Source organism: Colletes latitarsis, chromosome 2 (assembly GCF_051014445.1).
Source record: "Colletes latitarsis isolate SP2378_abdomen chromosome 2, iyColLati1, whole genome shotgun sequence".
Lineage (NCBI taxonomy): Eukaryota > Metazoa > Arthropoda > Insecta > Hymenoptera > Colletidae > Colletes > Colletes latitarsis.
The window spans coordinates 21353921-21380259 of NC_135135.1; the positions used below are offsets into that span (position 1 = coordinate 21353921).

General features: G+C 32.3%; 3 protein-coding genes across 6 annotated transcripts; 2 read left to right on the forward strand and 1 right to left on the reverse strand.

The window, feature by feature from the left end:
• The first annotated feature begins 4350 nt into the window (after positions 1–4350).
• Positions 4351–10232, forward strand: LOC143351932 (DNA (cytosine-5)-methyltransferase PliMCI). The gene is made up of 10 exons (XM_076784030.1): positions 4351–5305; positions 5391–5754; positions 5842–7720; positions 7797–7948; positions 8036–8370; positions 8436–8547; positions 8632–8781; positions 8866–9032; positions 9125–9365; positions 9448–10232. The coding sequence occupies exons 1-10, from the start codon at positions 4524–4526 to the stop codon at positions 9682–9684; spliced, it is 4419 nt and encodes a 1472-aa protein (XP_076640145.1). The 5' UTR covers positions 4351–4523; the 3' UTR covers positions 9685–10232.
• Positions 10233–10352: 120 nt separating this feature from the next.
• Positions 10353–11761, forward strand: LOC143351934 (calcium load-activated calcium channel). Its single transcript, XM_076784036.1, has 4 exons — positions 10353–10530; positions 10626–10703; positions 10779–11098; positions 11255–11761. The coding sequence occupies exons 1-4, from the start codon at positions 10470–10472 to the stop codon at positions 11345–11347; spliced, it is 552 nt and encodes a 183-aa protein (XP_076640151.1). The 5' UTR covers positions 10353–10469; the 3' UTR covers positions 11348–11761.
• A 322-nt stretch (positions 11762–12083) lies between these two features.
• Positions 12084–26092, reverse strand: Pnuts (Phosphatase 1 nuclear targeting subunit). Of its 4 annotated transcripts, none has more exons than XM_076784032.1 (10): positions 26023–26092; positions 25728–25908; positions 24597–24662; positions 23642–23826; positions 21375–23266; positions 15463–15689; positions 14892–15048; positions 14482–14799; positions 14236–14395; positions 12085–13942 (listed from the first exon to the last, which is right to left on the reverse strand). In XM_076784032.1, the coding sequence occupies exons 3-10, from the start codon at positions 24597–24599 to the stop codon at positions 13108–13110; spliced, it is 3777 nt and encodes a 1258-aa protein (XP_076640147.1). In that variant the 5' UTR covers positions 24600–24662; positions 25728–25908; positions 26023–26092; the 3' UTR covers positions 12085–13107. The 4 variants fall into 4 exon arrangements, with proteins under 4 accessions (XP_076640149.1, XP_076640147.1, XP_076640146.1 ...); XM_076784031.1 differs by having other exon boundaries at positions 24837–25908; XM_076784033.1 differs by lacking the exon at positions 26023–26092 and adding an exon at positions 25996–26017 and having other exon boundaries at positions 24837–25908.
• Between the last annotated feature and the right edge of the window lie 247 nt (positions 26093–26339).

Sequence of the window (26339 nt, forward strand, 5' to 3'; positions counted from 1 at the left end):
CACATAGAATTCTTTGAAATTATATCATTTATTGCCATAGATTTACATTATACAACACTTTAATACATATAAACATATTATATTATATTACATCGCGTCACAATTTGTCAGCAACGGTCAGCAGTGGTCAGCGATGGTCAGCGATGGTCAGCGATGGTCAGTTGACGTCGGGAGATGTTGGCAGAGGTCAGCAGAGGGTGGCAGTAGCCAGTAGTAATCGTTGTACGTTGCCAGAAATATAAACGGTGGTCAGCAGTGATCAGCAGCAGTCAGCAGAGGCCAGCTTAGGCCAGGGGACGCTGGCAGAGGTTAACAGAGGAAGGTAGGAGTCGTAGTAATCGTTGTACGTTGCCAGAAATATAAGCGGTGGTCAGCAGAGGCCAGCAGCGGCAAGCAGAGTTCACCAGGGGCGAATAGTAGCATGTAGTAATTGTTATACGATGTCAGAAGCAACAGGGGTGGTCAGCACTGTTCAGCAGAGGCCAGCAAAGGCATGCACAGGCAAGCAGAAACCTGCAAAGGCAAGCAGAGACTTGTAGGGGCATGCAGTAGTAAGTATTAATCGTTATACATTATCAGAAATACCTGCAGTGGTCAGTAGCATTCGGCAGATGCCAGGAAAATTCAGCAGAGACAAGCACACGCTGACAGAGATCAGCAAAGACCAACAGAAGTTAGCAGAAGTCAGTAGTAATCGTTATAGGTTGTCAGAAATATAAGCGATGGTCAGCAGAGTCCAGCAGAGGCAAGCAGTAATCAGGAGCAGTTAGTAACAGTCGCTGTATGGTGTCAAAAGTTGTCGGGAGTTCTGTACTTTTGTCAGCACTGGTCATCACAGGTCATCAGAGGCAAATAGAAACCAGGAGTAATTTGCAGAGTTCAGTAATGAACTCTAGGAAAGGCAAGTAAAAATACCTGGGCAGTCGAGATTCCGAATCGTATGCCGTTGACGTGAGGTCGGATTTCAGTTGTTAAGAACGAGAAGGCAAATGTGAGCTTTTCTCTCTCGACTCCCACGAGGCGGTCCGAAATTACTTCGGGCAGCTTCGGAATAATCGAGAAAGAGGGCATGTGTCAGTTTGCCTTTGTCGACTTTCCGAAACTCTACGAGCTCACGTACGCGTGATCTGACATAGTGTGAGTAGTGCACCCGGTGCTCAATCTGGCATCTCTGGTAACAGATCGTCATAAATTTATTCGTGCTGGCAATATGAAACGCAAATTAAATTGGCGGGCAATTAAATATTAATGCAGTCTTTGATTGACGTGAATTGTAGTCGCGAAGTATATACTTTTCAATTCATTCGCATGCATCTATTAGTCGTACTTTAGGCACAGTAGTTTTTAACTACCTAGCAATTTTTCTTGAAAACAGGATACACATGTCACTAATTGATATCGTTACGTAAAACGTTTCATTTTCATTCTATCAAACTTAATCGTATCTAACAAAGCAAAACAAATCTGAGCTTCAGGTCTATAGAATAATAACTAATTATCTTATTTGGCAAATATATTTTATACGCATATACTCTATACGTATATACAAAGGGATATTATCAATGTGTAATACAGCTTATACTTGTTACCATTATAAAAGTCCGGTATTACTTGTGTGTAAATACATATCGTGCAACTACTTGTTCATTATTATACAGGGTGTTCGGCCACCCCTGGGAAAAATTTTAATGGGGGATTCTAGAGGCCAAAATAAAACGAAAATCAAGAATACCAATTTGTTGATGAAGGCTTCAACAGTTATTAACGTTTAAAGTTCCCACTGTACTGAATTTTTTTCTCGAAAATGCACAAGATTTCGGGGGTATGTCTATTGGCCAAAAATAATTGTAATTGACCCCCGCAACCGACAATAATTTTTCCAAAACGATTTGAAATTTTTGAATTTAATTGTTAACAACTTTTTAACGAAGTCTCCATCAACAAATTGGTATTCTTCATTTTCGTCTTATTTTGGCCTCTAGAATCCTCTATTAAAATTTTTCCGAGGGGTAGCCGAACACCCTGTATGTACAAATATGTTAGGTTTTGTTATTTTATATATACCTTAACGACAAAAATTTTTATCAAAATTTATCCAACAATTGTTATTATTGATTTACTCATTAAACAATAAAAATATTCATTTTTTTACAACTGCAGATTTGAAACTATAAACAATGGAATAAACTATATTGAAAATTTTTAACTAAATGTTATATAATTGGTATCATTGTCACAAAAGTAGTCATAGTGTACTTACTATACACAATGTTTTTTAATCAATGGTACTCAATTTTCTAACCAGTCTAGCAGAGTAATTTGGAATTCATATGTGATTAAAAATTTGTTTGTATGAACTTTATTTTACAATCTTTTCTTATATATCAATCTATGTACAATGAAAAATAAATGTATTTATAAAAAAAAAAGATAATTACAAACATTAGTATTGTTTATAATTACGATGTGAATAATGTCTATCAGAATGTCGATCATATCGATCGTGTCTCTCGTTGCAACATCTCTCCGAAGCATTATTACGCCTTCCATGACCATGATTTGACCGTGTCCATTCACATCTTCGTTGTTTATTGTACCAAGGATCCACGATTGGCGGCCTTTTCAGCTCCATACTTTTAATTTTCATAAATGCACTATCCCTTTCCGTATAACGGTCTTTGAATTCATTTTCACATTCTTCCAAAAATTTCTTTTGTTCGTCTATTATATTTGAACTTCCCATATTTTCTCAATTTCTATGTACTTGGCAGTAATAACATACAACTGTAACATATGATAAGTTCTGAACTAATAAAGAATGTAACATTTAAAATTTAGTTACTTACAAAACAATTGAACAATAATGTCTTTTACTAGAAAGAATTTGTTTAGAAGTTAACCAATACACATAAGAAATTTCTGCAATAGTTATGGGTACCTTGTTCTTTTTATTTATCTAAAACCATTATTAAAATTTGTTTTTCTAACTGTTTGAATACCAAAAGTGATTGTAAGAATGAATGCAATGTGTCGAGCAAGCATTATATAAACCCACAGATGATGAGATTTATTTTAAACAAACTAAGCTGTGCAATTGTCTCACGAGAACAATTCGGAGCTACCCTCAAATATTAAGTAACAACATTGAATAATGAGACAAGGATAACAAACGGACGAAGTACGATCGCGTTTACTGTTATTATTCGCGTGAAAACCGAAGAACGGACACACATTTTGCCATTCAAACGGTTAATATATTATGTACGCCTGAAATTATGAATGAAAGGTACATCAACAAATTTATTTTACGTACAAATACCTGTATGTATACGCTGTTCTTGAAGATGATTTAATTTAACCTTTTCGTTTAAACATTATTTTCCACCTATTCGAGGATAAATTAAAGTTTTTAAAAATATTGAATCACCGAAAATGATTCTCAGAGTACTACAGAGTCATACAAGACCATGTATATAACTTGACAGGTTATATTTATACACGATAATCAAAACGTATTAGTTATACCATTAATAATGTTATTAATAACATATAATTGCTAATATTTATAAAATTATATTATTTAATATATATTTATTGTATCCCTTAAACTCGACTATATCAACCGTTTTCGTCATAGATGAAGAATAACTGAGAATAACTATCGTAGATAAGTATGCCTAAATTTTAGTGGAATAAGTAGTAAGATACTTTGTAGCGACGTAAGCGATAAATTCAGGAACTAAATGAGAGTGGCAAAAATCTAACCTACATATGAATTGCACAAATTACTGTTAAATGACAATATTTTGACAATTCCTTTGATATTTGAAGAATTAATGTAGAACATCGATCGAAGGATTAAACTACCAATTGTTAAATGCGTATCGTTACGTTCTGATAATGAATTCCACTACGTGTAACCAATATTTTGCATGTTATTCTTAAATGACGAATATATATATGTATTAAAATAAAATGATATCAATTAGATAAATAATAATCTATTTGTCCATTGATATCTTATCATAAAGCTTAAATAACGTCACCTAGCGTTTTAGTCGTATGTTGTGAAAGGGAAAGGAAAACGGGACACAGCACCAATCAGATACATCAGTCACTTAATTCTGAATAAAAGAATTATACAAAAATCATTGGTACATTTAATTTTGTAGATTACATTATACTTATTAAAACTTGAATTAATAAAGTGTATTATTTAAATAATTAATAAAAGAAACAAGTCATACACGTCGTAGTATGCCATTACTGTGACCTGAGGACGGCGTCTTTATGTAAACCAGCTTTGAAAGATTTTGGCGGTACACTATTAGCTTCCATGGTTAATACTTATATATACGTTATATACCTGTGAAACGATGAGAGAACGTGTTCATATGTAATTTTCTTTAACATTACGACTACATTCCTATTAAGGTAATTACAATTTAGATGTAAGAAATTCATAATCCGTAAGGAACAAATTTTTGACGAGAGTTCAGTGAGTATAATTGACTTCGTTAAATATGATGCCGGCTATCATAGCAAATACTGAAAATTACGAGACAGAAAAGCATACACAGATTGAGGATATAGAAAGATATCAAATACCTTTAAACGGGCATGTTATGAAAGAGAATAAAAATACAGGTAAAACACTTGAACATAACGTGGAAATAAATACAAAGAGTAACTCAAATGATAAAGAGATTAAATTTATTTCTCATTCGTCGTTGATCAAAGCTAAGATACTTCAAGAATCAAATAATGATAGAAAAAAACTTCGTAATGGAAAATATATTAATGTAGAAGTTACACAAAATTTGCACAAAATTAACAGAGACACTAATAAAAGTACACCGTTAAAACAAAATGATCAATCGAAGAAACCTATTAAAAGGAAAAGTGATATGGCTGAAGAATTAGAATCGAAGGCTCCTATGTTGGTACAAAGTGGACAAAACATAATGCACAATATTAAATCTGAAACTGAACTAAATCAGGAACAACAGGATTCAAATGATGAATTTGAAAACAATGCCCTTAAGAAAACTAAAACAGAAAACTATAATTCAAGTATAGAAGAGCCAAAAACGCTGTTTCAGAAACCTATTAACATTCACCAGAAGTGTGAATACTGTTGTCAAAAACTAGCAAGTAATGATATAAAGATATATCCTGGTCATCCTAATGGGGCAGAAGAAGAACTTATTGCATTAACAGACCCAAAGTTATCTTTATTCACAGGTGAAGAAGCTATGGTCCATGAAGGCGATGAAAGACCACAAAATAAATTAACAGACTTTTGGTAGGTCATTCTTCATTGTATATAAAAAATACAGTTATAAATCCTGAAGACATTAAAGTTCACTTTGTGTTTTTCTTTTTTATAGTGTATATGATAAAAATGGACATTTGTGTTCTTTTGACACTGGCCTAATCGAAAAAAATGTAGTACTTTATTTTTCTGGTTATATGAAACCTATCTACGAAGAAAATGCTTGTCCAGAAGGTGGTGTGCCTACAAAAGATATGGGACCAATAAATGAGTGGTGGGTGTCTGGTTTTGACGGTGGTGAATTAGCACTTGTAGGATTCACTACAGCATTTGCAGAGTATATATTAATGGAACCTGCTGAAGCATATGCACCATTTATGGATTCTGTGAAAGAGAAGATTTACATGAGCAAGATAATTATAGAATACTTGTTAGATGAACATAATCCTACTTATGAAGATTTGTTAAATAAGTTACAGGTAAACTTTCCCTATGAAAAAAGAAACTGTTTTAAACAATACAAAGTACTTTAATTCTTATCTAAGTATATGTATATTTTCTTTCAGACTATAGTTCCACCAAAAGGATTATCTAGATTCACAGAAGATTCCTTATTACGATATGCTCAGTTTATCTGTGATCAAGTTATTTCTTTTGATTCGTCAGCAAGACCAGAAGATCCTTTGCTAATTACAAGTCCATGTATGCGAGCATTAGTCACGCTTGCGGGCGTAACGTTAAACAAAAGACTTGCCCTGCGGAGAACGCACCCTAAAGATCAAATAAATAAGAAAATTGCGTGGACGAAAGCTACAACTACAAAATTAGTTAATAATATGTTTGAAACATTCTTCTCTGACCAATTAGCTACAAATCGTGAGAAAGATATATCGGGACCTAAGAGGCACAGATGCGGAATATGCGAAACCTGCCAACAACCTGATTGTGGAGTTTGTTCTGCTTGCAAAGATATGCCTAAGTTTGGTGGATCTGGAAAAGGTAAACAGGCTTGCATTAGAAGAAGATGTCCAAATATGGCTATACAAGAAGCTGATGATTCGGACCAGGAAGATGAATTTAATGAAACATTAATAGAAAATACAAAAATCACTCAAAAGATGATTTTGAAAGAATTTAAGCATGTAGAGAAAGAAATTACATGGGTCGGAGAATCGATTATCGATGATGGTCGAAGAACATTTTATAAGTCAGTAATGGTAATTGACGAAGAAATAAATACAAATGATTATGTATTTATTGAGTCAAATGATCCCACAGTACCGTTGCAAATAGCGAAAGTCATGTATATGTGGGAAGATAAAAATGGTGCAAAGTTGTGTCATGCAAATTGGTTTAGGAGAGGTAGTGATACTGTACTTGGTGAAACGTCAGATCCTTTAGAATTGTTCTTACTTGATGAATGTGACAATGTACCATTTACTTCGGTTAAATCTAAAGCAACTGTTATTTATAAAAGTAGTCCACAAAATTGGAGTCAATTAGGTAATGCAGATTTATTACCAGAAGACGAGATACAGAATAAAGATGGTAAAACATTCTTTTATCAAAAACGATACACGCCGGAAACAGCTCGTTTTGAAGATCCTCCTTCAGATCCTATCTGTCAGAGAAAAGAAATTAGTCATCGATTTTGTCCTGCTTGTGTACGCTTTACTGCATTACAATGCTTTTATACGCCAAAGGTCTTTGATAGAGAGGAAGAAAAAAGTATCAAAGAAGTAACTTATAATATGGTAAAATATAAAGATGAAGAATTTAAGGTTGGATCTGTTGTATTTTTATCTCCAGGAACTATAAAATTTAAATATACATCAACATATCATACTGCTTCCAAAACGAAGAAGGGGAAGGTAGACGAAGATATGTATCCCGAGTATTACCGAAAGTCTTCGGACCACGTTAAAGGTTCAAATTACGATACACCTGAACCGTTTCATATTGGATATATTAAAGCAATATACGCAAAGACAAATAATAAATTAGTTGCTTCGTCCGATGTATGGATTAAAATAAATAAAATGTATCGACCAGAAAACACGCACAAAGGACTCACGTTAATGCAACAAGTTGACCTCAATATGGTATATTGGAGCGACGAAGTCTGTGATGTAAAATTTTCTGAAGTAGCAGGTAAATGCTACCTGATGTATTCAGAGAATTTAGATAAATCTGTGGAGGAATGGACAGCTGGTGGTCCGAATCGCTTTTACTTTTCTCAGGCGTATAATGCTTCAGAAAAGACATTTACCGATCCGCCTAATCATGCTATGAATATTGGAAAGTCTGGAAAAGGAAAAGGGAAAGCAAAGTGCAAAAATAAACAATTAGAGAATCCTAATACTAAGAAAATAAATGAAACCCCGATAGAGCATTGTGTTGTTTCAAACAAATTGAAAACACTAGATGTTTTTGCTGGTTGTGGTGGTTAGTAAACTTTTCATGTTTAATTTCACAATTTTTTTAAAGTTTCTGATTTTCTAATTTTAAATTTGTGTCGCAGGATTATCTGAAGGATTGCGACAAGCTGGTATCATAAACAATCGATGGGCGATTGAAAAAGATGAACCAGCTGCATGCGCATATCGGCTTAATAATCCTGATACAACGGTATTCTGTGAGGATTGTAACGTGCTGCTGCGAAAAGTTATGAATGTACGTACAATTAAAAATATGAATTCTGAAGAATTATACATATAGTACACGCGAATTTGAAATATGCTTTTATTAACATTTATATAGGGAGAACTTTGCGATAATAATGGACAACGTTTACCTCAAAAAGGCGAAGTAGAATTATTATGTGGCGGACCGCCTTGTCAAGGCTTCAGTGGCATGAATCGTTTTAATTCACGACAATATTCTTTATTTAAAAATTCTCTAGTAGTATCGTGTTTGTCTTATTGTGATTATTATAGACCAAAATTCTTTATTATGGAAAACGTTAGAAACTTTGTTTCCTTTAAAAAAAGTATGGTACTCAAGTTAACGTTAAGATGTCTTGTACGAATGGGTTATCAATGTACATTTGGTATTCTGCAAGCTGGAAATTACGGTATTCCGCAAACAAGACGAAGGTACGTAAAGCTTAAATTGTACTGATAAACATCAGTGTTTTTATTTATTATTTGTATATTTTTAGATTAATAATATTTGCTGCTGCACCAGGAGAGATGCTTCCAAAATACCCAGAACCGACTCATGTGTTTAGCAAACGAGCATGTCAATTAAGTGTTATTGTGGATAATAAAAAAGTAAGATATAATCACAATTTGCATACGAATCGTTAAATTTATCCATATGAATTTAATAATGGTTTCTTTCTTTCTTTTTTGTAGTATTCATCAAATTGTGATTGGACAGAGTCGGCACCGTATAGAACTATCAGTGTTCGCGATGCAATGTCCGATCTACCTAATATCCGAAATGGTTGGAACAAAGAAGAAATGGCTTACGGAGACGAGGCAATTTCTCACTTTCAAAGAAAAGTATAGTCAAAGTTACCTATTATTTAATAAATTAATATTGGTATCCAATTTTTGTATTAAGTATGTACGTTTGTTTGTATCTAGGTTAGACCTAAAGAACCTGATACTATATTGAGAGATCACGTTTGCAAAGATATGGCACCACTGGTCGAAACTCGAATTGCACATATTCCAACTGCAAGCGGATCTGATTGGCGTGACTTGCCAAATATTGCGGTACGTTTAAGCGATGGAACGTACTCGAAAAAATTGTAAGTATAACTAATTTGTAATTTTTTTAAATATAACAAAAAAATACTTACTCTGCAAAGTAAAGTAAATGATTTATTCATTTATGTCGCAGAGAATATACTCACCATGATAAGAAGGCTGGTAAAAGTTCTACTGGAGCATTCCGTGGTGTATGTAGCTGTTGTGAACGTAAAGCATGTGATCCGATAGATAGACAATATGGTACATTAATTCCATGGTGTTTACCTCACACTGGAAATCGTCATAATCACTGGGCAGGCTTGTACGGTAGATTAGAATGGGATGGATTCTTTGGTACTACTATTACAAATCCAGAGCCTATGGGTAAACAGGTTAATATTAATTTTTCTTTAATTAAAATCTTTATCTTTTGAACTTACATTTAAAGATTTCATTTTATCGTTTGTATTACAGGGCCGTGTTTTACATCCTGAACAAACCAGAGTTGTAAGTGTACGAGAATGTGCTAGATCGCAAGGTTTTCCAGATTCTTTCCGCTTTTATGGAAGCATACTTGATAAACATCGCCAGATCGGTAACGCCGTTCCGCCACCATTAGGCGCTGCTCTTGGTTTTGAGATTAGAAAATGCTTGAAAAATGAAAACATTCAACACCTAGAAAAAAAATTAGACAGTTTTAGCAGCGACTGATAATAACATTAGAAGCGTAATCAGTGAATGATATTTACAACAGATTTTAAATATTACATTGGATCTTAATGGTAGCACAATATGTTATAGATGTATTTCGCATCTACATAAATTTACCAACATGTGTTCCCTAAACATATGTAGGTACTTCTTTTTACCATTTACGTGACCAAAAGTATTATGTGATGCATTTAATATGCAATGTTAACAGTAAAAAAAATACAAAATTTATTTCGATACATAGCTCTCCTGGGTAGGAATCAGTATTTTACGTTAATACTATTAAAGCAATTCTCAGTCTTGAAAACCATACATTATTGAAAATGTAATTGAGAATTGTTTTTGTATGAAAATTCGTTTGTAACACTATTATATCGTATGTATATATTGTACCTTTTTACAGTTATATATTAACAATAAGATTCTTTATCGATATAGTTTTAGAAGAGAAATAACGTCGAATAAAATTATTAAATAACAAGGAATATTTATTGCAAAATAAAGACTTTATAATGAAATCATACATATCCTTAACTGAACGACTTTTATTTGCCTGAGTTCTGTTTCTTAAATTTCATTTTAAATTATGAACATTTTTTTGTTATTTTTCATAACGTAAATATGTAAATACTTGTCATTAAAGGATAGATAATAGTAATTGATTTCATACCCATTCACATTTATTCAAGACTCCATATCAAAACAGTGAAAGAATTTTTAACATAGCAATATACGGATTACATGCCTAAATAATTTAAGCAATATTTAAAAAAAATTCTATTAACATGTGGGCTGATACTATTTTAATTGTATTTATTAGTATTTGTACAGCTTTATTAGGAGAAGGTATAAGATTCTCAAATATTTCTTGTTTTTAATTTGAGGTTATATCTCAGCTTTCATGTTATTGTTTTCTTAATGTAATTTAATATTATTTATAGGTTTAACATGGTTAATGGTTTATAGAACAGAAAAATATAAAAAACTGAAGGCCGAAGTAGAAAAACAAAGTAAAAAGTGTAAGTTTCTATGTGATAATAACTATGTTAAAGTTTCAATAAGTTCATTGCATTGTTAAGTAAAACTGATTGTAGTGGAAAAAAGAAAGGAAGCACATGGTGATTCACTGGATAAACAACAAAAGAAAAAAATTGAACGAGAGGAAGAACGATTAAAAAATAATAATAGAGATTTGTCTCTTGTAAAGATGAAATCAATGTTTGCAATTGGATTTGCATTTACAGCTCTACTCAGTATGTTTAACAGCATTTTTGATGGTAGAGTAGTAGCAAGGTTACCTTTTGTGCCAATAAGTTGGATACAAGGTTTATCACATAGAAACCTTCCTGGTGATGATTATACAGAATGTTCATTTATCTTTCTCTATATACTATGCACTATGAGTATCAGACAGGTATATACTTATTCTATAAAATACAACTTTAAATTAATAGTAGTAAATGTTTTGACAGTTATCTTTTAGCCTTTAAATATATATACATTTATACATTTTCATATCAAAAGTACAGTCCTAATTACATTAGTTAAAAGCTATATTAATTTTTTACAGAATATTCAAAAAATGCTTGGATTTGCCCCATCCAGAACTGCAAGTAAACAAAGTGGAAGTATTTTTGGTCCTCCCCCTCAACAATTTAAATAAATTATTTTATATAATTTATGGTTGATTATATAATTATTATTTAAATTTTGATGACATTTTGTAAAATGCTTGCTCTTTCAGTTAACAAATGACTGATATTAAAAGAAATTATGTTTAATATATATTAAAATTAAAGTAAAAAATATAATATATTTAGTTCACATACAATAAATATATATTTAATACTGATATATGTTCTTTTTTAATTAACGTTATATAATACATTGATTTTATAAAACTTATACAATTGATAGATAATTGTTGAAATACAGAATTTTTAACTTTTTTGAATGTAGCAAATTTATAATTTTAGTAAGAGAATGTAACTATAAACCATAAAAACACAATTCATATATATAAAAATCGAAAGATGAACAGGAATATTTAAAAATAATATAGAAAAGTAATAAAATGAATAGGAGCCTTTGAATTGGTATAGTAATGCATCATATTTTAAAAAATAGTTATCACTCATGTATTCCTTCAAGCAGTTCTTATACAACAATCAATGTTATATACAAACGTAACAATCAATCATATACAAAAAAGTAACCACTACCTTTAATCCGTAAAAAATATTTAATACAATTATAATAATATACTAATGATCTGATTTATGAAGCACAGATTCAAAATTAATAATGAAAATGTGCTCTATAAATGTCATCACTTTGCATTAATTACTTAAAATCATACATACATGTTTTTACTAAAAATTGTTGCTCTTTTTATATTATTACATTCCATTTAAGCCTAAAACAGTCTCTTGTTATTAGAGCTAGCGATATTTTATACAAAATGATACAATTATGATATTTACAATAAATCTACATACACGACTAAATGTGAGACATCTTAATTTAATAAAAAGTTATTTTAACTCGTTATTTGAACTTTTGGTGTTACAATGTTCCGTTGTATATTATGCTTAATTCGTTTCAACAGCATTTTAATTACATGTATTTATTAGTAAAAAGCGATTGGACATCCCTACCCGGCAATCTTGAAAGACAAATACTCATTAAATTGAAATTTGCACTTCCTGCTCATTAGCGTCACACATTTTGAAATTGCTAATTGTCATGTTAGTAAGATTAAAATTTGCGACGATCTTGTTAACTTAATTACCGTTACAATTACTCCAATCGTATTTGCGATGATGAATACCGTCAAATCGTGAACGCCAAAGGAAGACATGATAATCAAGAATTTATCTATGTGACATAGTCCAATTTTACAGTATATTTTGAAATATATATAAATAAACAAACATTTCTTTTTTTAGTAATTTCAGACTTTCAATATCTTTTTGAAATCATAATAAAAAGTGACGCTTAGGAACTTCTTGCCGTCCAGCAGCCGATGAACCTATTGATTTCTTTCCGTTGTCATTTTAAACTTAATGCAGTTTCCGACCATGAAATTCTGCAAGTATCACTCGTGAAAAATAAACTTATCATGCTGTTCTTCGTAATATTTGTTTTCTATATTATGCAATACAAAGAAATCGAGAATTACTTAATATCATTTAAATCCCGTGAAAATATAACTGTATAGATGTTACTTTATGCGATTGATTATTCGCATCGTTAATAGAAAATTGCACATTATCATTGGTTATCGCGCCTGACGCGTGATTGAGTCCAATATAATTGTTTACGTACGATCATCCATTTTTATAAATTCATTCAGACCGAATGAATTTTCATGTCACGTTATTACGAATGTGCCGATGAATTTTTCGGTTCTTACAATTTCCTTCAAAATGGTGGACAGTTTACTCCAGGATGAAGATATTGACACTTATCACCAACTCGGCAATAGCCATTTTTAGAAAATTGTCTGCATACCGGCGGTTGCTTTCCGCTTCCCCTCCACCCGCCACCGCCCCCCCTCCAACCACCTCTTCCAGGTGGCCCCCCACCACCTCTGTACCAACCAGGTCCGGGAACGCCTCTACCTCTACCATGCATTGGACCACCGCCTCTAGGGCCTTGAAAGTTAGGTCCAGGTCCGTACATAGGACCAGGTGGGCCTTGAAAATTATTCGGATTCATATTATTAAATCCCATATCTTCTGGACCCATCATACCATAACCTTCTTGTTGATTATACATAGGTGGTGGTCCCATCATTCCGGGTGGAACCATTGGTCCCCCTTCCATTCCTGGTGGGAATGCATTTGGCATATTTCCCATTGGATTCATTCCCATTGAATCGGGTACAACAACTTTTCCATCTCCCGTTCTCCATCCTCCTCCTCCAGCAGGTATTGGTCCGCCCATGTCTGGACCTAATGGGCCCATGTGAGAAGGTCCTATTACTTGTTGAGACATTTGAGGTATTGGACCCAATGTAGTCTGAGGACCCATAGGCGCCATTACTGGCTGTTGATTATGAGGAAACGTTGGATAATGGAAGTTTGACACTACTGGTGTTTGAGGTTGCAACTGAGGTTTTGGTTCTGGCCACGCCATGGAAGTAAAGTCTTTCTCGCTTTCTTTATTTCCTGTAAGGTCATCCAAAGGAATGATTTTAGGATCACTATATACATGATGACGTTCTTCATCGGGCTCCGCTGCAGAGTCTGGAATCCTGTAATTGAAACATATATAAATTTTTAGTAAATAGAATGGATTATTTTACTACTATAATTTTGTTAGAAAAAAGTAAATAGCCTATAGGTATGTCAAATAGTCAATGGTTGAGTCTTTCAAGGCCCGAATTCTGTCAGTTAATACTGGTTGAAATTACACACGGAAGCTTCGATCAGTATCAACTGTGAATATACAATATACTGGATAATATATTAAAATGTATTTCATATAATTAGTAATGAGTGCATAATATAAATTTTTATCTATATAAATATCTTAGTGCGTTCTTACATGCTTCGGTTGAAGTATAGCGCTTGTAAAATGCCCTTTTCTCGAGCGTATTGAATATCTTTTTCTCTGCTATCTTTTCCAGATTCTACTAAGGCTGGAGGTAGATCGATCGGAATTAAGGGTTTCCATCTTGTCCTTTCTTCCATCAAGTCTTCATTACCTACAAAATTGTATAAATCATTAATTAAGTTTTATCTTATGTTTCGGTATTCAAAAAAATGTAAGGAACATTTTTCGATAACTTACTTAATTTTCTGGCCATTTGGAATGCTTCTCTCTCGTTCTGCTTCTCCATTTGTTTCATATCGGTAAATGTTTTTGTTACATTAACCCTTTCTGTCTCATCTAGCTCAAAATATCGTACCGATTCCAGATCTGTCTTCCATTTCAGTACTTTTTTCGGCCCTTTACGTTTCTGAAGTAGTAAAACGCTTCTTAGCCCGTCGACGTAACGTATTTCTGGATACGAACTAACATTTTCTTTCTTCGTCGAATCAGATACCGAGGAAGAGTCTTCAGGAGAATTAGAAGTCTTTTCTTCCATATCGTCATCGGGCGTTGGTGCTAATAGGTAAAAAAGAAATATTAAAAATTAGCTATCAAAACATAATGTTAAATAATACAATTTATAACTCAATAAGAATAAAATATCCTACTGTTACTTCCAGCGTCGTCATCGATATCTGATTTGAATATCCTATTTTCTTTCTGGTCATCCGTGGTTTCGTCCTTTTCTCTTCTAATTTCTTCATCCGAATTCTCTTTCTCTTTCTGCTCCTTATCTTCGTCCGTCTCCAATGTATCTTGATAAAACTGTAACCGAGAAACAAATATCTTTTTTTTTACGAATGGATTTTTACAAGGAATTTTACAGCTAACAAATAAATTATTACATGATTTATAAGTCAATGTAAATTGTTTAACAAATTTCTTGAAAAGTATCTTTCTTCAAATTAAACAATATATTTTTATTACTATAAAACATGTATAATGCAACATCAAATCAAACAAAATTAATTAAATTATTTTTTACAGAGTAATTAAAATAATTAAACATAATAAAAATTCATTCTTATTACTGCTTAACAAAGTTAAAGATTACAAATGTTGTTCTATACATGATAAATACAAACATGAAAAACATATATTTATCAAAATTTGAATTTTCATAGTGGGTAAAATTTTATATTTATCCGCATTAATATACAATTTTATAATTACACGTACCTTAAAGTTAGGTTTGACAACTACAGGTGATTTTTCATCGGCACTTGGTGGTGAGGTGGGTGGAGGTGTAACATCACGATTATCACTATTGGCAGTTTCTTGTTTCTTAGCATCCGTAGGACCATCTTTCGTGATGGACGTTCTACGTTTTCTCTTCCGCGGTTCTTTACTCTTCGTTGATGCGGTCAAAGCATCCATAAACATATCGCTTTCTTGTAGAACCATTGCTGTAAAAAATAAATAAATGATTACAGTTAAAATAAAGAAAAAGAAAAACACGCTTATGCTAACAATACCAATAATTATTACTAATAAATGGAACTATTTCGTTTCGGTGACTTCACTCCTGACTGCAAGAGAAATTTTATTATTTGTCATTATAACAGTTGAATAAACAAACTTATATAAAAACACAATAAAGGAACACTAATAACATTATTCCTTATTCTAATAACATTTTTATTAGTATTATCTAATATTTAAAATATAGAATTGTGCGCATCCGGTTTCATCAAAACCACAAATGCAAGCAGTGAAATTATTAATTAACAAATGAGACATATCAAATGTTATGCTCATAAAATGTTGTTGAAAATCCATAACATTCTTTGTCTTTTTGAAAAGGAAAAAGTACCGCACCTGCAATCTCATTTATCCGTATAATAAGATAGACCTACAAAATAAATGTTAGTTGCATGAGTATTTACAAGTATTTATTCTCGCGGACTGCTCGCATATGTACCTGTAAAATATCCTGAAAAAAAAAACATATTTATAAATAGTTAAAATCGGAGACAAAAATGTATGAACTACATCTTGATAAAGCTGAAAAGAAATAACACTTTCATTTCAATGAGTAAGCTAACGAAAAGTAAATTATGAAGAACATCTATAAAAACCTGAAATTAAAAGAGTATTAATTCTATAATAGTATAAAAAACGTTACTTTAAAATTGTTTGAAGAACGAAGCATCATTATGATTAATTGATAAAGTGAAACTTTAAAAAAAACCATCGTACGCGCTTTGACGCGTACCTGCGTTTCAATATCAAGGAACAAGTTAAATTGTTTCACAAAGACAATATCATTAGAATACATCCAACACGTGCGAATCGATCAATTTAATCGCTAAATTTTAGTCGACGAGATAGTTGTATTGTTCTAATTATCAAGCTAAATGTAAAACAAAGATATAAATAATACGTACGTATGAATGTACAGCGACATTATGTCGTTTGAATTTCTTAACAGCGCGAAAAATGTAACAAGCTAAACATGAATTTAGATAAAGTCGTAAATCTAATTGTTTTATATTTAATTCGTTGCTTGTATCATTAACAACATAATTCTTTCTATATGTCGTTCATCAAACGAAAAAGTAGTGACTTTGAATTAAAAAAAAATTATAAACTTTTATTCTATTGGTATTTAATGTTTTAATATTGTCCCCGGCTTGATATAAATACACAATTCAAGTTTCTAAAAGATCATACGACATTTAATGCATTTATACATCGATCATTATGTAAATCGTAGTTTTTTCACAAATACATTTTGATGATGAATAGAAACAAAGATTTTTTGTGTACTTGCACGGTGGTCGATAATATCATTGAACATTTCTTAGCTTTCCTCATTTTGTTTTTCTTTTTTCACTAAATTGTTATTTTGATATTCAAAACCGTGAGCAGAGCAATGCAATGATTAATCGCTGTAAACAATATAAAAATTTGGAATCGAGCGAGTTCCGTTCAAACATCAAATAATTTCGTTTCGGTTGATGTACTTCTTTCTTTAAGTATTGTATGTATAATTGACGACGTTTTAGATAAATACGATTGACGCAACAATAACAAAAGTATTGTTATACGTAGGAAGAAAGTGCAAATATGATATATCTGTCTGATAATGAGATCATTGTATAAATATTTCATGGAACGCATTCAATAAAAGTGATAACAGTAAACTGGGGAATAATATACGGGTTTAATTATTATACGGCTCCAATTTTATTTCCATAAAACTCTCGGTTCATGTTCGAGTCATTTTTAAATTTACTTCGCTCTAAAGATGTTGCAAATCACAAATTTACTTTTATAGTGCATCTACTATACAACAATAAACATTTGCTTTTCCACATCTTATTTTGTATCTTTGCAAGACCTTCATTGTAATTTGTACACTTAATATTCTATTGTCTAATATAATCACAAATTTTACTGAAATTTTACGCAGTTAGCAATAATTCTATTTCTATTTTTTTTTTTAATTTTTAATTTTTATGTTAATTTGAAAATAGCAACAAATAATGAAGAATATACGATTTTCTCAAATATTAAAAAAATGTCAGAAATCTATTTTCTTGCATGAAACGAAATATATAAATTAATGGTAATGTGATTAGAAAAATTTCTAAATATTTATATACGTAAATAACAATACGTTAGCGTTTATAAGAGAACTATGTATAATACGAAGATGAAACTATATTTGTACACATCGAATTTACTACAATTAATCCACTCTCTTCTCTCTTTTGTAATATAATCGAGTGCGCAATATTGAAATTAATATAAACGAAAGAACGTTTACGTTTTCGTTTGAAACAGTGTCTCGATTGTCATAAATTCTAAGGCAACGCGTAAATATATTTTTTTCTTTCAGAGATCTATCTCCGACGTACAAATGAAAAAGTAAATGAAAAATAATTTGTAAATAATAGTTTTTAATATAGAACGAGCTATTGGATTTTATTTTTCGTTCGAATTCGTTTCGAATTCAAATGCAAGATAGGTACCCGCATAGCGAGAATACGTTCACACTGTGGCGCGGATCTAAATATGTTGAATGGTTAATATATTACTACGCGGAGCGTAATGCTACTGCTACGAGAAACAGAGACTGGTCCCGTACGCGATTGCCTACGCGAAACCGTTGCAAAAACATCCGCCCCGGTACTCCGCAGACATAACGGAGAAGTGCGCCGTTGCGCAACTCCGTCGTAACTCCCGTTTCATCCTTCTTCGCGTCTAATTCGAATACAGGATTTTCTATTTCAGTCTATATGTCGAGACACTAAATTGTTCGAATCCTTTAATTTCACAAAAATATTTATATGACATTGAATTTCATGTTTCTTTTTCAACTAAATAGGTACTTGAACAAGATGAGAGAAATCAACCGCATTCATTGTCTCGAATCATGTCATATACTTTTTTTGACAGAGAAGTAAACGTTTATGAGCAACAAAGAATATTCCTGTAAATTGAGAGAAAATTTCTTCTTAAGGGAAGTTCAAATACAAAAAGATACGCGTTAAAGCGAGCTTTCGACAGTATTGATTGACCGTTTGCAAATCATTTCTTTTAATACGATAAAAAGCTACATTCTCCGAAAGAATAAATAAACGCGAATCCCACCATATATGTATATGGATTCGAAAAAATAAGTTAATATTATGCTCATACTAAAGACAAGGCACAATATCGAATATTTGATATTCATTATCCCAGTTTTCTTTCTTTTTTCTTTCTCCCGTTCCAATTTCTTTTCACCCGATTGTTAATCCGCGACCACTGGCAAGGAAGGTGACTTCTTCGCCGTGTTGACGTCGTCATTGGTAATAGACGATTATGTGTCGTGCAAGAAGAGGCCCGCTGATCCTACGGGTGGCTTGCTCGAGGTCGACGTGTCGAAACGCAGCATCGTATTTTATGCATTCTCGGAAGTGCTTTTCATCCACGAGATTCCGTACTGTCTTTCAAATGAACTTCCTCTGAACGTCGTATCACATTTTTTTCGCTTGTTTTTTCATCTACTCGTCTCGTGCATACTATTTATTCTTTCTCTCTCGCTCCCTCTCTCAACATTCTTTCTCTCTCTCTCTCGCTCTCCCCCTCACTCTCTCTCTCTCTTTCTCTCTCTCTATCATTCTTTCTCGCTTTCACAAGGATATCTCGGGACTATGTGCCCGAAACAAATTTCTATTCTCTCTGATGAATGCACGAACGTATTCGAATGATTCTGCAAATCCACTGTGAACTAAAGAATAATGTAGAATTGAAGATAACGTATTGATTGTAAAGATTCTTTTCCCTTGTGCGGTGACACTCGAAACGATGTAATTCTATTAAACATTTTACATCCAAACTTCGGTTACTGTTCGAATATAATACCAAGTAAAACCAAGGAAACAAAATGCATTGTATAAGTAAATTTGAGAAACCTACGTTGCTGTGACTTTTACAGAAACAAACTAAAATATTTAAGATGCATGCAACCAAATCACCGCTAATTATATTTGTAAACTAATATCGTAACTTGTTCTACTTGCATCATAATTCTACCGATTGTCTGAACATTGAATATATTTTATTTTGATAGAATACACCACTTTTTAAAGCCCCGACTTGGTTTTGCACCTTTGATTTGTGCGATTAGTCACCGAGAGGATGGAAATCTGGATGGGCCCACGGTGTGAGTGTTTGCTTTATCAAGCATTCAGTGAGCAAGATGTATAGCAGAAACCCAAGAGTTAAATATTTCCAGATTTCTGATCAATTTATTTAAATGCTTAATAGGGTGTACATGTACAAGGGAAGAAGTATGGACAGACAAGAGTTTGGTTTGTCTCCTTACCTAGGTAGATTAGTAATATCCGATGGTGACTTCTATCGGTGTATCGTTCATCAGTGAACGGTAAAACACACACCCCGAATATTCTATCAATAAGAAAACACACCGTTTCTGTTTTAACCAAATAATTGTTTGAAAAAACTGCACGATTACTTTCGACGTATTGCTTATCGTCATATCCGATTTTGTGAGTTTAACCACACGACACTAGCTTTCGGAAATTTTGTACATACGATGTAATTAATACTTTATCGAAGATTACCTGCTTAATCTTCTTAATATAGGAAATAAATCGACGTTCAAAGAGACGATCCTAATGTCTTCATTCTTCAAACACGACGTTAATTATCGAGGCAAGCACGAGATCCATTTTCGATCCACTTCCACGTGGGTCAATCGATACAGGTTTTCTTTTATCTTCTATAAGATTCTAATCATTTTTTAAAAAGTAGTATAGGGTTCTAAATATATGGTACAAATTAAAACAATCCTGGCCTGAAAGAAATTGCTAATTAATTGGATAAATAAAAATCTATTATTAATTTACGAATCAATAATTGCGTAATATATAAAATATATATAGTTTGCTCATGCTTCTCCTGGAGCCATCCACCTGCAAACTCAATATTAAGAAGTTAGTAGTAGCATATATAATAAAAGAAACTGATGTTCAGAGACTGATTATGTTACATTTAATTATACGCGCCGAAACAAGTCACATAAACATTCTTTTATTAATAACTTTTCAATTTTTAATATACTGGTATCTTTCTTAAAGAAGTACTATATCGTTATGTTTCAAATATAACGTACACATAATAATTAGTACTATCTGTACATTATTCTTTTATACTTTAAAAAATAGAAAATTTCAGATTATATTAATATAATATGTCGTCGCAAATTTCTTTAGCGTGAATATTTTATCGTTAACATACGTTCAACAAATCTAATTAGTCTACTCTTATAAGAATATAGACATTTAGTAATTGTTAGAATTCATACTAAACATATAATTTATAGAATAATTTATAAAATTTCTGACGATATGAACAATTTTCTATTACAAAATATATCATTAATAACCTGTTAAAAAAATTTTCTAATTTTCTGAACACTTTATATGTAGTCTTAGAACATCAGTGTTAAAAACAAATTTAAGATGATATACACCTTGTTCCCTAATAAATTTAGTTGACTTATTGAAAAAAAATTTGTATAGATACATATAAAGAAAGTTTTAAGCATATTACTTTAGATACTGGATGATACTTACGTTTTGGTTTTGGTGGTATCAATTTGATGCCTCCTTTCTTCTCTTCGCTTGGAGGTGTAGTTGGAGAATCCAATGACAACTTAGCTCGTTTGTCTGTTGATGGAATAGCTTCTCTGAGTGGAGATGGCCTCTTCAAAACAGGTAATTTCTGGGGTATGACCTTTTTATCAATGATAGGATTTGGTTTCTTTGCTGATCTAGGTGGTGGAGGTTTTACTTCTTCCTCCAAACCAGTTGACCTGAATTTAGAATTAAACGTTTTCACAGTCTTTGGTCGCATTGTAGAATCCTGAGAATTTTTCCTACTCTCGATAGAAATAGAAATGTTCTTTTTCTCTGGCATTGCAATAACTTTCTTCGGATCAGTCTTATTTTCCTTAGAGCTGTCCCTCGAGTCTGTTGATGACTTTCTTACAGCTGCATCTCCTGATTTTTCTTCTTCCAACTTCTTTTTAGGTATTTTTCCTAACTTTGAACTCAATGCCTGTCCTTGTACTTTTTCCAGCGTTGCCTTATCCTTTTCTGCCTGATCTTTCTTTTGCTTTTCTTTTTCTTTTTCTTTGTCGGATTTAGTTTTACTAGAACTATGTTTACCAGATGAATTAGATGAGTGATGTTTCTCCTTGTCCTTGGAAGACTTATCCTTGTTACTAGAGCTTTTTGAACTACTACTACTAGAACTAGAGCGATGACTACTAGATTTGTAAGAAGTGGAACTAGTACGATGTGAACTGGAACTTGAGGTATGTTTAGAAGAACTTTTGGAGGATGAAGACGAACTATGATGACTTTTTTTATCTGAACTACTAGATTTTTTTTCATCTTTTTTAGACGAGTCCCGGTTTTCTTTATTACTAGATTTACTACTTTCACTACTAACATTGTCTTTAATGTCTTTAGAGTCTTTATTTTCTTTATTTTTAACAACTTCCACATCAGTACTGTCCGTGGAATCTATTACAGTCTGTTTCACTTCACTGGAAACTTGGTCTAATTTTTCAGATTGTGCAACATCCGTTTTATAACCTTGACCACTGACTACACAATCACTGAGTTCCTTAGATTCTGCTTCCTCAACAGTATGTTTCACAGCAGGTGTATCGTTCACAACATCTCCATTAATTTCTATATTTGTACTATTCGTATTTAAAACACTATTAATATTTGTAGCATCTGTCTCCACTTTTGTAAGAATTTGTTTACCTTCACGAATTGTAATTTTATACACAGGAACTGGGGATTGTGAAGATGTAGATACCACAACAAAAGCTGGCTTTTTTGATTGCTGTGATGATAATTGCTGTTGTAATTGCACTTGCTGCGGTTTACTAACAACTTGCAGTTGCAAAGATTGTACAGTTGTCCTTTCTTGCAATTGCTGTTGTTGCTGCTGTTCTTGTGGTTGTTGCTGCTGTTGTTGAATATGGGGTACTGCAATGGTTGTTGTAGAGTTTGGAGTAAATTGCAGATCTTGCACATGAACTGTTGCATTTTCGACACCATCCGAGACTTGTTGAATACCACAATGAATGGAAAACTGTTGCTGTTGTTGCGCTGATTCAGAAACCAAATTTGCATGCCCTAGAACTCCAGTACCTTGCACCGGAATTGTCATGATTTGTGCTGGCACAGAATTTGGTGCAGCTTCTCCTTTCACTATCTTTAGCCATTGTTCAACTAATCGACTAGCCAACACTCTAACACCTTGATGACTGCCTTCTTTTGATAGACCTTTTATTAATTTTGGACAATTGTTGCTTTTTAATCTTTCAATATCTACTGGACATAGCAGCAAAAGCTCAAGAAGTTCCTGAATGAGAGCCCAATTTTTTGCAAGAATGCCATCAGTGAGCCACATGTGAATAAGATTCCATCCTCCAGCACCCATAAATCTAAGAAAAACAAAAATTTGTCCAAATTCTAAACTATTCTACATTGTGAAATTTACTTCAGCATTATATAACATGAAATATTTTGATATTAATAAGTTTTATAATATAATAGTTCTCAAAAAATGTTTGTAGGACTCGTATCAGTGAGTACGGTTTACATGTCAAACCGTCCAATGGTTCTGAGTTCCAAGTTTCTTAATCTAGCATGTATTTTATTTTTCACATGATTATACAAATGTGCATGTTCATGTGTCTCAACATGCAACATAAAAAATATTATTTTATGTATGTAACTTGTCCAATTATTAAATTTTGATGTAAGTGGTAACAGACTTATCAATAACCCGTAGTAATACAAAAAAAACATATACTCACTGACTAAGCAAATCGGTGTTCGTAGTTTTTAATATCTGAATGTAAATGCATTTTGAAACAAGTTTCTTCGAGAACTTTGTCATTAAATTAGCTAACCGATGAACTTCTTCTTTACTCTTAATGCCTCCAGTTGGCCCCAACAAAACACTAAGACACTTCAATAATGATAATGGATCTATGCGCGGCTGAAAAAGTATATGGACAACATCACATACCTTAAAGTTTCAAAAGACTATGTAGAATAGAGCAAATAACAAATCTTAATTAATGTTTTGAATAAATAATATTTAATATTTTAAGTAAACTGCTACCAATTAATAACTATTTCTAATTTTTTAACTTTTATCTATTTCTAACTTTCTAAATTAATAAGCAAACTTTGAAATTAAAATTTAATTGAATCAATGCACACGATTTATAAAATTTGTCTATAGTTTTGTATAAAATATCATTAATGTATCACTAGAAATTTAACCTGTACTAAAAAATAAAAAAAAAGCGTAATATTACACATAAATTGTAAATTAACATACTGTTATAACTTTCAATATAAATCATGTATTACATAAAAGTGTTACGTGAATCACATCAATAAATAAAAACAAAAATTTTAATCACAAAAGAACAATGTGAATATTACATAGAAATGCAAACTTAATAAAAAAGCGTAAGGATCATTTACCTTCCCCATTTTGATAGTTAAAATGAGTATTATGAATTCATATTAAATGAAATTTAGATAAACCATCGTTGTATTATCTAAATGCGCGTAGTGCCCGACCATTAGATGTTGGCGATGCCAGAATTAGGATACGAGGTCACACAAGTGAAGGTTATTGATCCTACCGCTTTCCCCTTCCATTACGTCTGTCGCAATTCTATGTATATGGCGCCCTCTCTCAAAAAATTTGCGAAGTAAAGGGGAAAGTAATTGATTTTAATAAATTCGACTTACCATTTTGATGTTATTCTTGACGATTTAGCGCATATCGAAGTACAAACATAGGATCATGACGTAAATCTGTAATAAAACACAAAGATATTCGGGTTTTTTGCGGGAAAATCTCAACGTAGTTCTTGAAGGACAAGCGTAGTACGTTACAACGCCATATTGTTGAATATTCTCACGAATGTAAGAGACATAGGTAAGAGATTTCGTATCTATGAATAAATTACATTGGCAGATATTATTTACCTAAGCCTAAATGTACTTTCCCCAAAAATCATTCGTGAATACTAAATTCTTGAAACGTTTTCTTATCCTCATTGTCCTCTCATTTTACAATACGGAATAATCTACCTCACAAATCAGAAACGCCAATCGAAAGGATTTTTATACCGAATCTTTTCGATTTGAATTATGCTTTCGTTATTTTTCATTCCCTAATGACAAAGAACTTCAAATACTGAAATTAAGCAACAGAAAGCTACAAATAGTAAAACTATCAGTACGAAATGTAAGCTCCTCCAGGCAACGGTGCTCACTCGATGGTCAACTGGCAGATCTCTTCCTGCGCAATACTTCCGCGCATATCCCACCCAGAATGGTTACACAACCGACCAATCACGTTTCGCACCCCCCTAAAGTCGACCAATAATTGTCGCGACCCCTCCCTATCACTTGACATCATCACCGAACAACTTCTATTTATAGCACACCATGATCGTTCATTTGTGCTGCATTAGGATTTTTTCCGAATTTATGAATTTCATATGTGTATACAATCACTAACACTTTTAGTAACGCTCTTCAATAATATTCTATTGCCACTCGTTCGATTTTGGAAATATAACGCATATCATGCATGCAATTTCTATTACGAAAACCCGATAATCCCGACAATATGTTCATGAATTTGTCACTAATATGTACATTCATCGTTTCACCTTGCTTTAGGCCTCAAATACTTATTTTTCAAGTTTCTTCCATTTTTATTATATCTATTACGAAATATACTTAAAGTTTTGTGGTACGTAACGTGCTGAATAATAAAACCGTACCACCTTTTGATTAATAATTTGAAAATTAAACGGTATCAAAAAAATATAGGCTTCGGCTTTTTTGAACGACAGAAAAGCCACTCACATTTGATTAATAATTAAATCCTTTTATGGAAAATAAATGTTCACAGCGATGTATAAGAAATTTAACATTTCTTATAGACAAAAGCGACGTGGCCCTATGCTTCGACGCAAATAGACTACGGATTCGGTGAATGCTACAAGATCGCCCAAAATCCGCAAATATCTTCCCGTCGATCTGCCATCTGTAATCAAACATTGTTTAAATTTTATTTTTATTACCTTAATGATGATTTTCTTGTGATATCTTGTTGAACAATTCCGAAATTTACTTTTAACTCGAGTAAAATTATCCTCACCTAACTACGTAGAAGCTGCTGTTACGCCCAAACCGGAAACGTCATATTTCCTTCAACAAAATCAAATGTCTGTTTATTTTATGTACTGATTTGTATCATTACTGTAATTTTGAATAATAATACTAAGATGTTAAAAATATTTAATTTAATTATAATTAATTATCAAAGTAAAAACTACGTCTAAAAATAATAAAGTATCTAAAATATTTTAGTAACTTCCGACACAACCTACAATTTTCTTAATCAAATCAGCAACTTTTATGAAAAAAAGCTTTTATAATAAAACATGATATATCGAATGTAACGTAAATTTTTTG